The sequence below is a fragment of the Oncorhynchus mykiss genome, chromosome 5, assembly GCF_013265735.2.
Source record: "Oncorhynchus mykiss isolate Arlee chromosome 5, USDA_OmykA_1.1, whole genome shotgun sequence".
In the NCBI taxonomy this organism is placed as follows: Eukaryota; Metazoa; Chordata; class Actinopteri; order Salmoniformes; family Salmonidae; genus Oncorhynchus; species Oncorhynchus mykiss.
Window position 1 is genome coordinate 71,410,588 of NC_048569.1, and position 13,283 is coordinate 71,423,870.

The 13,283-nt window shown below is 40.4% G+C and overlaps 1 protein-coding gene across 2 annotated transcripts in view; it reads right to left on the bottom strand.

Moving 5' to 3' along the window:
• ipo13 (importin 13) overlaps positions 1-12,922 on the bottom strand; it is a 51,837-nt gene extending 38,915 nt beyond the window's left edge. Inside the window, exons 1-2 of one of the 2 annotated variants that reach the window (XR_005051847.1) lie at positions 12,729-12,922; positions 12,364-12,451 (exon numbers count right to left, since the gene is read on the bottom strand). Coding sequence is in view for 1 of the 2 variants with exons in the window: in XM_036978289.1 (XP_036834184.1) it covers positions 12,364-12,451; positions 12,729-12,751 (111 nt within the window). In the remaining variant the exon portion in view is untranslated. The remainder of the gene's footprint in view (positions 1-12,363; positions 12,452-12,728) is intronic. The other variant, XM_036978289.1, reaches the window with a different exon arrangement.
• Positions 12,923-13,283: the final 361 nt, after the last annotated feature.

The following is a 13,283-nucleotide window of genomic DNA, read 5'->3' on the forward strand; positions in this document are numbered from 1 at the left end:
CTTCCATTCAGCCACAAGAGCATTAATGAGGTCGTGCCCTGATGTTGGGCGATTAGGCCTGGCTCGCAGTCGGCATTCCAATTCATCCCAAAGGTATTCAATTGGGTTGAGGTCAGTGCTCTGTGCAGGCCAGTCCAGTTCTTCCACACCGATCTCGACAAACCACATCTGTATGGACCTCACTTTGTGCACGGGGGCATTGTCATGCTGAAACAGGAAAGGGCCTTCCCCAAACTGTTGCCACAAAGTTGGAAGCACAGAATCGTCTAGAATGTCATTGGATGCTGTAGCGTTAAGATTTCCCCTCACTGGAAGGGGGGCCTAGCCCGAACCATGAAAAACAGCCCCAGACCATTATTCCTCCTCCACCAAACTTTACAGTTGGCACTATGAATTTGGGCAAGTAGCATTCCCCTGGCATCTGCCAAACCCAGATTCGTCCGTCAAACTGCCAGATGGTGAAGCGTGATTCAGCACTGCAGAAAACACGTTTCCACAGCTCCAGGGTCCAAAGGCGGCAAGATTAACACCACTCCAGCCAACGCGTGGATGCTTCCAGAGGCATTTTGGAACTTGGTAGTGAGTGTTGCAACCGAGGACAGACGATTTTTACTCTACGTGCTTCATCACTCGGAGGTCCCCTTTCTGTGAGCTTGTGTGGCCTACCATTTCGAGGCTGAGCCATTGTTGCTCCTAGACGTTTCCACTAGAGGTCGACCAATTATGATTTTTCAACGCCGATACCGATTAAATTGGCCGATTTATATATGTAATAATGACAATTACAACAATACTGAATAAACACTTTTATTTTAACTTAATATAATAGATAAATAAAATCAATTTAGTCTCAAATAAATAATAAAACATGTTCAATTTGGTTTAAATAATGCAAAAAGAGTGTTGGAGAAGTGCAATATGTGCATGTAAAAAGCTCAAGTTTAAGTTCCTTGCTCAGAACATGAAAACATATGAAAGCTGGTGATTCCTTTTAACATGAGTCTTCAATATTCCCAGTTAAGATGTATAGGTTGTAGTTATTTTAGGAATTATAGGGCTATTTCTCTCTATACCATTTGTATTTCATATACCTTTGACTATTTGATGTTCTTAAAAGGCACTATAGTACTGCCAGCCTAATCTCGGGAGTTGATAGGCTTGAAGTCAAACAGTGATGTGCTTCAAGTATTGCAAAGAGCTGCTGGCAAATGCAGGAAAGTGCTGTTTGAATGAATGCTTACGAGCCTGCTGCTGCCAACCGCCGCTCAGTCAGACCGCTCTATCAAATATCAAATCATAGACTTAATTATAATATAATAAACACACAGAAATAGGAGCCTTAGGTCATTAATACGGTCAAATCCGGAAACTATCATTTCGGAAATAAAACATTTATTCTTTCAGTGAAATACAGAACTGTATTGAATGCACAACATTCAATGTTACAGTTGAAGTCGGTAGTTTACATACACCTTAGCCAAATACATTTTAACTCAGTTTTTCACAATTCCTGACATTAAATCCTAGTAGAAATTCTCTGTCTTAGGATCACCACTTTATTTTAAGAATGTGAAATGTCAGAATAGTAGAGAGAAAGATTTATTTCAGCTTTTATTTATTTCATAGCATTCCCAGAGGGTCAGAAGATTACGTACACTCAATTAGTATTTGGTAGCATTGCCTTTAAATTGTTTAACTTGGGTCAAACGTGTCGGGTAGCGTTCCACAAGCTTCCCACAAAAAGTTGGGTGAATGTTGGCCCATTCCTACTGACAAAGCTGGTGGAACTGAGTCAGGTTTGTAGGCCTCCTTGCTCGCACACGCTTTTTCAGTTCTGCCCAAAACTGTTCTATAGGATTGAGGTCAGGGCTTTGTGATGGACACTCCAATATCTTGACTAGGTTGTCCTTAAGACATTTTGCCACAACTTTGGAAGTATGCTTGGGGGCATTGTCCATTTGGAAGACCCATTTGTGACCAATGATGTCTTGAGATGTTGCTTCAATATATCCACATAATTTTCCCTCCTCAAGATGCCATCTATTTTATGAAATGCACCAGTCCCTCCTGCAGCAAAGCAGTGTACATGATGCTGCCACCCCTTTGCTTCACGGTTGGGATGGTGTTCTTCGGCTTGCAAGCCTCCCCTTTTTTTCTCCTAACATAACGATGGTCATTATGGCCAAACAGTCCTTTGCTGTTGTTCTGGGATTGATTTGCACTTTTCGCACCAAAGTACGTTCATCTCTAGGATACAGAACGCGTCTCCTTCCTGAGCGGTATGACGGCTGCGTTGTCCCATGGTGTTTATACTTGTGCACTATTGTTTGTACAGACGAACGTGGTACCTTCAGGCATTTGGAAATTGCTCCCAAGGATGAACCAGACCTATGGAGGTCTACAATTTTTTGTTCTGAAGACTTAGCTGGTATCTTTAGATTTTCCCATGATGTCAATCAAAAAGGCACTGAGTTTGAAGGTAGGCCTTGAAATACATCCACAGGTACACCTTAAATTTGACTCAAATGTAATTTAGCCTATCAGAAGCATCTGAAGTCATGACATTGTTTTCAAGCTGTTTAAAGGCATAGTCAACTTAGTGTATGAAAACTTCTGACCCACTGGAATAGTAATACAGTGAATTATAAGTGAAATAATCTGTCTGTAAACAATTGTTGGAAAAATGACTTGTGTCTTGCACAAAGTAAATGTTCTAACCGATTTGCCAAAACTATAGTTTGTTAAAACTTCTTATGGCTGGGGGGCAGTATTGAGTAGCTTGGATGAATAAGGTGCCCAAAGTAAACGGCCTGCTCCTCAGTCACTAATATATGCATAGTATTATTAGTATTGGATAGAAAACACTCTGAAGTTTCTAAAACTGTTGGAATGATATCTGTGAGTATAACATAACTAATATGGCAGGCAAAAACCTGAGGAGAAATCAAAACAGGATGTGAGAAATCTGAGGTTTGTATGTATTCAACACAGTTCCCATTGAAATCCCCTTGAGATATTAATGAAATTGCACTTCCTAGGGCTTCCACTAGATGTCAACCATCTATATAAATTTGAATGAGGCTTCTACTGTGTGGTGGGACTGAATGACAGCAGAATGAATCAGGTGTCTGGCAGTCAGCTATATCCTGGTCATGTGCATTTCACATGATCGCGACCTGCATTCCATGGCTCCTCAAGACACAAAGGAATACTCCGGTTGGAACTTTATTGAAGATTAATGATAAAAACATCCTAATGATTGATTCTGTACTTAGTTTGAAATGTTTCTTCGACCTGTAATATAACTTTTTTAAGTTTTTGTCCGACGTAACGCTGACCAGAACGATCGTTTGGAAAAAGTAGCTAATTGGACATAAATAACAGACATTATCGAACAAATCAAGCATTTATTGTGGACCTGGGATTCCTGGGAGTGCATTCTGATGAACGTCAAAGGTAAGGGAATATTTAGCATGTAATTTATGGTTTATGTTGACTACAACATGGCGGCTAATTTGACTTGATTGTTCTGTGCGCCGTCTCAGATTATTGCATGGTTTGCTTTTTCCATAAAGTATTTTTGAAATCTGACACAGCGGTTGCATTAAGGACAGGTATATCTATAATTCCATGTGTATAACTTGTATTATCATCTACATTTATGATGAGTATTTATGTTGAATCGATGTGGCTATGCAAAATCACTGGATGTTTTTGGAACTAGTGAATGTAATGCGCCAATGTATAAATCAAACAAAACATACACGTATTGTGTAACATTAAGTCCTATGAGTGTCATCTGATGAAGATCATCAAAGGTTAGTGATTCATTTTATCTCTATTTGTGCTTTTTGTGACTCCTCTCTTTGGCTAAGAAAATGGCTGTTTTTCTGTGGCTTGGTGGTGACCTAACATAATTGTTTGTGGTGCTTTCTCCGTAAAGCCTATTTGAAAATGGGACACTGTGGTGGGATTAACATACTGAAAATGGGACACTGTGGTGGGATTAACAACAAGACTACCTTTAAAACAGTATAAGATACATGTATGATTGAGTAATTTTAATTATGAGATTTCTGTTGTTTTGAATTTGGCGCCCTGCACTTTCACTGGCTGTTGTCATATCATCCCATTAACGGGATTGCAGCCCAAAGAGGTTGTGGAGTGGTTGAAAAACAAGTCTTAATGACTCCAACCTAAGTGTATGTAAACTTCATTAATTACGGTCTTTGTTAGGAAGAAGAAATGGTGTTCACACAATTCGCAACGAGGCAGGCGGCCCAAACTGCTGCAAAAACCCGGACTCCGCTTGCACTGAATGCAAGAGAATTTACACAATTTCCCTAGTTAATATTTCCTGCTAACATTAATTTATTTTAACTAAATATGCAGGTTTAAAAATATATACTTGTGTATTGAATTTAAGAAAGGCATTGATGTTTATGGTTCGGTACATTTGTGCAACAATTGTGCTTTTTTCACGTATGCGCTTTTGTTAAATCATCACTTGTTTGGCGAAGTTGAAGTAGACTGTGATTCGAAGATAAATTAACAGGCACAGCATTGATTATATGCAACGCAGGACAACCTAGTTAAACTAGTAATATCATCAACCATGTGTAGTTAACTAGTGATTATGTGAAGACTGATTGTTTTTTAAAAGAGAAGTTTAAATGCTAGCTTGCAACTTACCGTGGCTCCTTGCTGCACTCGCGTAACAGGTGGTCAGCCTGCCACGCAGTTTCCTTGTGGATTGCAATGTAATCGGCGAAAAAAAATGTTGATTATTGATTATGAAAACTTGAAATCGGCCCTAATTAATCAGCCATGCTGATTAATCGGTCGACCTCTAGTTTCCACTTCATAATAACAGCACTTACAGTTGACTGGGTCAGCTCTAGCAGGGCAGAAATTAGACGAACTGACTTGTTGGAAAGGTGGCATCCTATTATACCCTGGGTATAAAAAAGAAATAGAGTAGCAAACTCATATATATAAAAAACTCCCAGTAATTTATTGGGTAAAACACCAACGTTTCGTCATCACTGTGCCTTCTTCACTCTATTTTTATAGCTTTCAATTTATTCGCTGTTAGTCAGCACCTGTACACTAAATAATTATCTCTGTTAGTCAGCACCTGTACACTAAATAATTATCTCTGTTAGTCAGCACCTGTACACTAAATAATTATCTCTGGGTGTGCGCCAGTTCTTGCTTTTTATTAGAATATACCACAGGTATGACAAAAAAAAAAAAAACGTTTTCGCTGTTCTAATTACGTTGGTAACCAGTTTATAATACCAATAAGGCACCTCAGGATTTGTGGTATATGGCCAATATACCACGGCTAAGGGCTGTATCAAGGTAACGTGCTCAACATCTGCTCTGACGACGAGCTCATGTCTGAAGGAGACGACACCTGCGAGGGTAAAAAAAACACACACCTTGTTAAGAACTCTTTTTTTTTATTTATTTATTTATTTATTTATTTATTTATTTATTTATTTATTTATTTATTTATTTATTTATTTATATATATATATATATATATATATATATATATATATATATATATATATATATATATATATATATATATATATATATATATATATATATATATATATATATATATATATATATATATATATATATATTAGACTTGCGTCATGTAAAGAACAGCCCTTAGCCGTGGTTTTTAGGTTATATACCACACCCCCCCTTCTGTCTTATTGCTTAAAAATAGGCTAGCCTACCTGTATGTATAGGGTCTAATAGTTGGCACTGCTGCAGTTCAGAAACAGCACCTGCTATTTAAAAATAAATATGAATGTCTCATGAATATTACTTTTCTATTGTGTTATTGACCATGCTTTTGTTTGTGTCGCACTGCTTGTTCTCAACTGGCCTACCTTGTTAAATAAAGGTGACATTTAAAAAAAAAATGTTTTAAAAAATGTACTGCCCCTAGGGGAATAGCATGCAGGTGCAACCAGCCACACAGTAAATCTGCTCCCAACCATTGTACAGTGAGGGTGCTGCAGACTAATGTAGACTAGAGGAGGTTCAGTAAACTGAGACCTGAAGACTCATTGTAGTCTTCAGATCTAGCGACTAGGCATTAGCTCAGCAAGCTGACAGGTTTGGAGTCACACAGCAGTCTGGGTTTTGATATCCAGTCAAGTTACTGTAATGTACTGCCTGTGTCATGTTGTACCATTCCTGGGGGACAGACAGAGCCCTGCTAAGGGACTTTTCTTGAAAAGACAGGATATTGATCCATGTCTGACTGGATAAATCAATCATCATTATTGATTAGATCTATGTCATCTTATATCATCAGAACTGTTCATATTTATATTAATGATGTGAAATGGAGATCAAATAACATGCAGAAGGAGGAGGGGAACTGATGAATGAATAAAGCTGGGATGTTCTGTGTGCATGCGTGCTTGCCTGTGTGTGTGTGTGTAGGGGCATGGGCGGTTGGTTGTTGACTGTGTCTGAAGTCTGCGCAGAGATACATATATTTGTTTAACTCCCATGTTGCCAATGACGATGGCATCCCAGCCAGAAAAAGATGAAAACACAATTAGTAAAGCTTCACGACCATTGAATGATCATTACTTGGTTGCCATTGAGAATACTGATATCCAACCACAACCAGGTATGACGATATGAGATTTAGCACCTGCTCCAGACTCCAAAATAAGAAACAACCATCGATAACGGAAGGGAGGGGGTTGTGACGTCATGCTCAACTGGAAGTGCTCTAATTCTCTCATATCAATCATGCACTGAAATAGCACAACACCATCTCTCTCTCTCTCTCTACACATCACAATGACTCTGGTTTCAGTATCACATTCCACCACCCTGCTCTCTCTGTATTCTCTCTGTCTGTGTATCTCAGTAGTTGGTTCCTTTCTCTCCCACCCTCGCGCTTTCTACCCCTCAGTGTGTGTGTGTGTGTCAGTACCTCTCTGTCTTCATTGTTCACAGAAAGGGACTGGTTAGGCGTTAGCTTTATGGTGCTGGCACCAGGTCCACCCAGGCAGGCAGCCATCCAATGGGATGAGATGAGGTGGTCTAGGCTAACTCTATGTTGGGTAACAGATGTAATAACACACTAACTGGATTATCTTTGGAAAGGATATACACTACTGGTCAAAAGTTTTACAACACCTACTCATTCAAGGGTGTCTTTATTTTTACTATTTTCTACATTGTAGAATAGTGAAGACATTAAACCTATGAAATAACACATATGGAATCATGTAGTAACCAAAAAAAGTGTTAAACACACACATTAAGAAATTCCACAAATTAATTTTTAAGAAGGCATACCTGTTAATTGAAATGCATTCCAGGTGACCACCTCATGAAGCTGGTTGATAGAATGCCAAGCGTGTGTAAAAGGTGGCTATTTGAAGAATCTCAAATATATTTTGATTTGTTTAACACTTTTGTGGTTACTACATGATTCCATATCTGTTATTTCATAGTTTTGATGTCTTCACTTCTTATTCTAGAAAATAGTAAAAATAAACAAAAACCCTTGAATGGGTAGGTGTTCTAAAACTTTTGACCGGTAGTGTATATCCAGACTGCCTGGCCACAGTATCCGTTATTATCACACACACACACACAAAGGAATTGTGCTGGGCACATACACACAGACAGCTGGGACAAAGGCTATTGTACTGGTGGAACCAAGACAGGGCCAGGAACCTACTTCTCCATAACGCACACGCTCACACACGAGAGAGAGCGGACTTCTGTATCAATTTGCTCTCCTCTTCTTATCCACTTTTGGGAAGCACAATTTAGCTTTCAATCGATTTGCTGTTTGAGACTGAAGAGATGTTTGAGTGTGCATTGAACTCAGCTGTTATAGGTACCTACTGGGAGACTAGGTCTACACGGACTGTACAAAACATTAGCAACGCCTGCTCTTTCCATGACAGACTGACCAGGTGAAAGCTTTGATCCCTTATTGATGTCATTAAATCTACTTCAAATCAGTGTAGATGAAGGGGAAGAGACAGGTTAAAGAAGGATTTTAAAGCCTTGAGACATGGCTTGTGTAAGTGTGCCATTCAGAGGGTGAATGGGCAAGACAGAATATTTAATTAACTTTGAACAGGGTATGGTAGTAGGTGCCAGGCGCACCGGTTTGTGTCAAGAACTGCAACGCTGCTGGGTTTTTCACGCTCAACAGTTTCCGGTGTGTATGAAGAATGGTCCATCACCCAAAGGACATCTAGCCAACTTGACAACTGTGGGAAGCATTGGAATCAACATGGGCCAGCATCCCTGTGGAACGTTTCAACAACTTGTTGAGTCCATGCCCCAAAAAATCAAGGCTGTTCTGAGAGCAAAGGGGAGGTGCAACTCAATATTAGGAAGGTACTCCTAATGTTTTGTACACTCAATGTACATCTCAACAGTGTACAACAGGGCTCTCCAACCCTGTTTCTGGAGAGCTACCATCCTGTAGGTTTTCAATCCAACCCCAGTTGTAACTAACCTGATTTATTTATTTTTCACCAGGTAGGCCAGTTAAGAACAAGTTCTCATTTACAACTGCGACCTGGCCAAGATAAAGCAAAGCAGTGCGACACAAACAACACAGAGTTACACATGGAATAAACAAACGTACAGTCAATAACAATAGAAAAGTCTACATACAGTGTGTGCAAATTAGGTAAGATTAGGGAGGTAGGGCAATAAATAGGCTGTAGTGGTGAAGAATTAAACAATAGATGTGCAGAAGATAAATGTGCAAGGAGAGAGACTGGGTTGCGAAGGAGAAAAAACAAAACAAATATGGGGATGAGGTAGTTGAATGGGCTATTTACAGATGAGCTATGTACAGGTGCAATGATCTGTGAGCTGCTCTGACAGCTGATGCTTGAAGTTAGTGAGGGAGATATGAGTCTCCATCTTCAGTGAATTTTGCAATTTGTTCCAGTCATTGGCAGCAGAGAACTGGAAGGAAAGGCAGCCAAAGTAGGAATAGGCTTTGGGGGTGACCCGTGAAATATACCTGCTGGAGCGCGTGCTATGGGTTGGTGCTGCTATGGTGACCAGTGAGCTGTGATAAGGCAGACGTATAGACGACCTGGAGCCAGTGGTTTGGCGACGAATATGAAGAGAGGGCCTGCCAACGAGACCATACAGGTCACAGTGGTGGGTAGTATATGGGGATGTGGTGACAAAATGGATGGCACTGTGATAGACTGCATCCAGTTTGCTGAATACAGTGTTGGAGACTATTTTATAAATGACATCGCCAAAGTTAAGGATCGGTAAGTTGGTCAGTTTTACGAGGGTATGTTTGGCAGCATGAGTGAAGGATGCTTTGTTGCAAAACAGGAAGCCGATTCTAGATTTAATTTTGGATTGGAGATCCTTAATGTGAGTCTGGAAGGAGAGTTTACAGTCTAACCAGACACCTAGGTATTTGTAATTGTCCACATATTCTAAATCAGAACCGTCCAGATTCAGTTTATCAACCAGCTAATTACTCAAATCAGGTGCGCTAGATTATGGTTGGAGTGAACAGGACGGTAGCTCTGCAGAAACAGGGATGGAGAGAGAACTTCCAGGACAGTAGCTCTCCAGAAACAGGGATGGAGAGAGAGAGCCCTGGTCTACAGTGTTTTGCTCTCCTTCCATTCCTCGTCTCGTCTCTCTCATCTGCATCTATCTGAAAACAACAGCACATATGGTGGACACCTTCCGGCCAACGACTGCTTTCACCGGCCTAGTTTTCCCTATTCACAGCAGTACGAGAGGAGACAAGGAGATTAAGTAGAGGAAACAGAGAGGAAGCTACACACAATTGAGACACACTCTAGCTATATATTGTGTGAATCAGAAAAGGGCCAATGAGAAGGAGCCACCTGTATCTATTGAAACGCAGCCACACCTTTCTCCCTCTCCCCCTGCACTTCAATTTCCTCTCCCTCCACTTTTATCACTGCATCTGCCCATCTCTCCTGTTCTCCATACCTCTCTCTCCCTCTCTTAATCATGACTGTCGCATATCCCCTCCTCCCCTCCCTCTTTCTCATACTCCCTTCCACTGTCTCTCTAATAAAGACAGTCGAATCCCCCCTCCCACACTCCCTCCTTTCTTTACAGTCAATGTCAGACATTACCCCCACCCTCTCCCAACCTCCGTCCAACTCGCTTCTCCATCTCATCCAATTTCTTTGTCTCACACGTCCCCCTCTCCACCAACCCCCTATCGTCCCCTCTGGCCCTGGTCACCAGCCACCCAGCAACAGGGAGATTCATCACAGAAACCTAGCAGCCACAGCATGCCAACACACACACCTTAGATGACAGAGATGGAGAGTTGTCTGGTGGTTATAATGACCTCCAGTACCAAAATTCTCTCTCTCTCGCTCCCAGCTGGCTAATCATTAGCTGAGAACTCCACTGCACAGCAGTATGGGGACACAATTAGCCAGGCCTGATAAAAGACTCATGGACTGTAATGCACACAAACATTTGATCTTTCTCAGAATTTAGACCAGATTGACAGACAGAGGGACAGACAGAGGGACACAGACAGGATGGAAGGACAGACAAAGACAAACAGGCAGCATAATATTGTAAGAAGATCACAGTAGCAGGACTGTCTGCAGAGGTACTGAGGGGGGATCACACAAAAATGAGAACAGAAGGATGGTGAAGGGGAGTTAAGAGAAAGAAAATAAGATGTCTAGACAAAGGCAAGCAAGTGAGACACAGGGAGCGAGAGGGAGAGATGGATCCTGCCATCTTATTGACCACCAGCATTGTGCAACATAGTACAAAAATATCTCCTCTGTCCTCCTAAGCACTGAGGACACCAACTGTCACCAGGCTCCAGTACACACTTCATCAAAACTTGCCTTGAGGTTTGTGTTCTGCTGCATATTAAAAAAGTTAATTCCCTGTGGCGGTATATACGGAACACACACACATCAGCTGCTGTGGATTCATTAAACAGCTTTAGATGTTCTAGATATTGATGATGAATCCTTCATCTGTGACAGATGAAGAGGAATAGATACAGTGTGTGTAAGACATGTTAGGAAGATTAATGTGGACAGAAAGCATAACTCTCTACATAGACTACTAGAAATTACATAATCAGAGAAATAATCTCAAGTGGGCAGACACATGCCATAGAAATAAAGGCATTTAAAACCCTAGTAGAGTGCTTTGCCTCATCTCTTTCTGTACAATCAATCAAATGTATTTATAAAGCCCTTTTTACATCAGCCGATGTCACAAAGTGCTATACAGAAACCCAGCCTAAAACCCCAAACAGCAAGAAATTACATTCTGTTACATTCTAGACCTCGACATAACCAAATAGTACTTAGTTCTACTTTTTGTTTGATATTCTGCACTGTATACACAATGCACTCCACTGTACCCTTTTCTTCTAGCCTACATTCAGTCACAACAACCTTCACCAGAGTAGTTTGGATGATGTAGTGCATCACACAGACAGGGTGAGAGGAGGACAGATGTATCGCCCTGAGTCAATTATACAGAGAGACCAGCCCTCCAGTCATAGCTATTGGTTTAGATTAGTCAGGGGCATTGGTGTAAAGTACTTAAGTAAAAATACTTTAAAGTACCACTTAAGTAGTTTTGGGGGGTATCTGTACTTTACCCTACTATTTATATTTTTGACAACTTTGACTTCACTACATTCCTAAAGAAACTAATGTACTTTTACCTGACCCCAAAAGTACTCATTACATTTTGATTACTTAGCAGGACAGGAAAATGGTCCAATTCAGCACTTTTCAAGAAAACACGTGGTCATCCTTAATGCCTCTGATCTGGCAGACTCATTAAACACCAATGCATCTTTTGTAATGATGTCTGAGTGTTGGCTATATGTACATTTTAAAAACAAGAAAATGGTGCCGTCTGCTTTGCTTAATATAAGGAATTTGAAATGATTTATACATTTACTTTTGACACTTAAGTATATTTAGAACAAAAATATTTTTACTCAAGCACTATTTTACTTGAGTGACTGTCTTTTTCCACCAATGGTGAGGGGAATACACAGGCAAGGGGACAGAATAAAGACTTGCTATTGTTGACGTTTCAGCTGCAAAGACTAGCTGGTCTCATTCAGTGCAAAGACAAAAAACAACTTGTTTGTTACACCACGGTTAGCTGATAAACTCATGTCATGATACTGTATATGTGGAAAGCTATACCCCCTACCATTATAACTACCCCATTGAAAATTCATTCTTGAAAAACACGTGTCTACACACATCTGATATTTTGATTATACTTGTTCGATTGGTGAATTTGTCCATAGATTAAGATTCTTACCTTTTCCACGTTTTCCACTGTGAAGTCGTGGGCATCTGGCGTGGTTGTTATTCTCCCCGACGTCTCCATGTTAGCCCAACCGGTCTGTCTGTCAATAAAAGACGGAGCCGCTTCTTTAGCTTGCTAGCTGTCTGGATAGCTACAGAACGCGGCACTAGTCAAATGTCTGTAACCACGATTTGGATGACTGGCTCTTCTGTGTTAGCTAAATAACTTTAGCTTCTGAAGCTAAACCTTGTTAGCTGACCGGCCTCTGTGGGCCCCGATTATTCTGTATGTCTGGGGACAAGCTAGCTAGCAAAGCATCTTGTTACTCTCTTGAAAATGTGTCTGTAAAGACAACCTACGGAGCTAGTTAAACCTACCTTTTTAATTCATATCCAAACATGCGTTGGCATTAGAAATGTGTGTTACTTGTTACTGGCTAAATATCCTGTATATTGTCTCTGTCTTTGCTACGACGGTAGAAATAATGCAGATACTGCCAGCTACCGACTTCAGCCTCCGTAACGTCACTGTCCCCACAGCCAATGATAAGCTATTACGCCACTTATCTTTCCCTCTGCCACGGCCCTGCTTTCAAAGCAGTGATCGTTTTATAAAGACAAATTATGATGCATTAAAATTGTATGAAAATCTTTCATGGTATATTTTTACGTATGTTCCAGTCTTGAATTTTAAAGTCTATAGTAGTGATATACATTTGCATAGCCCTAAGCAGAGCCATATATTTGACTCTTATGGTATTCAACATCATGGATGTTTTGCATTTACTTCCAAACAATACATAGGCAAGATAGACTACCTAAATGTTGATGAAAAGGTGACAGAAATTCACTCTATCTGACGTTGCTTGCATGTGGCAAGACGAGAGGGCTAAGTCTATGGATTCTCGTCGCTTTGTAGATTGGTTTACTGTG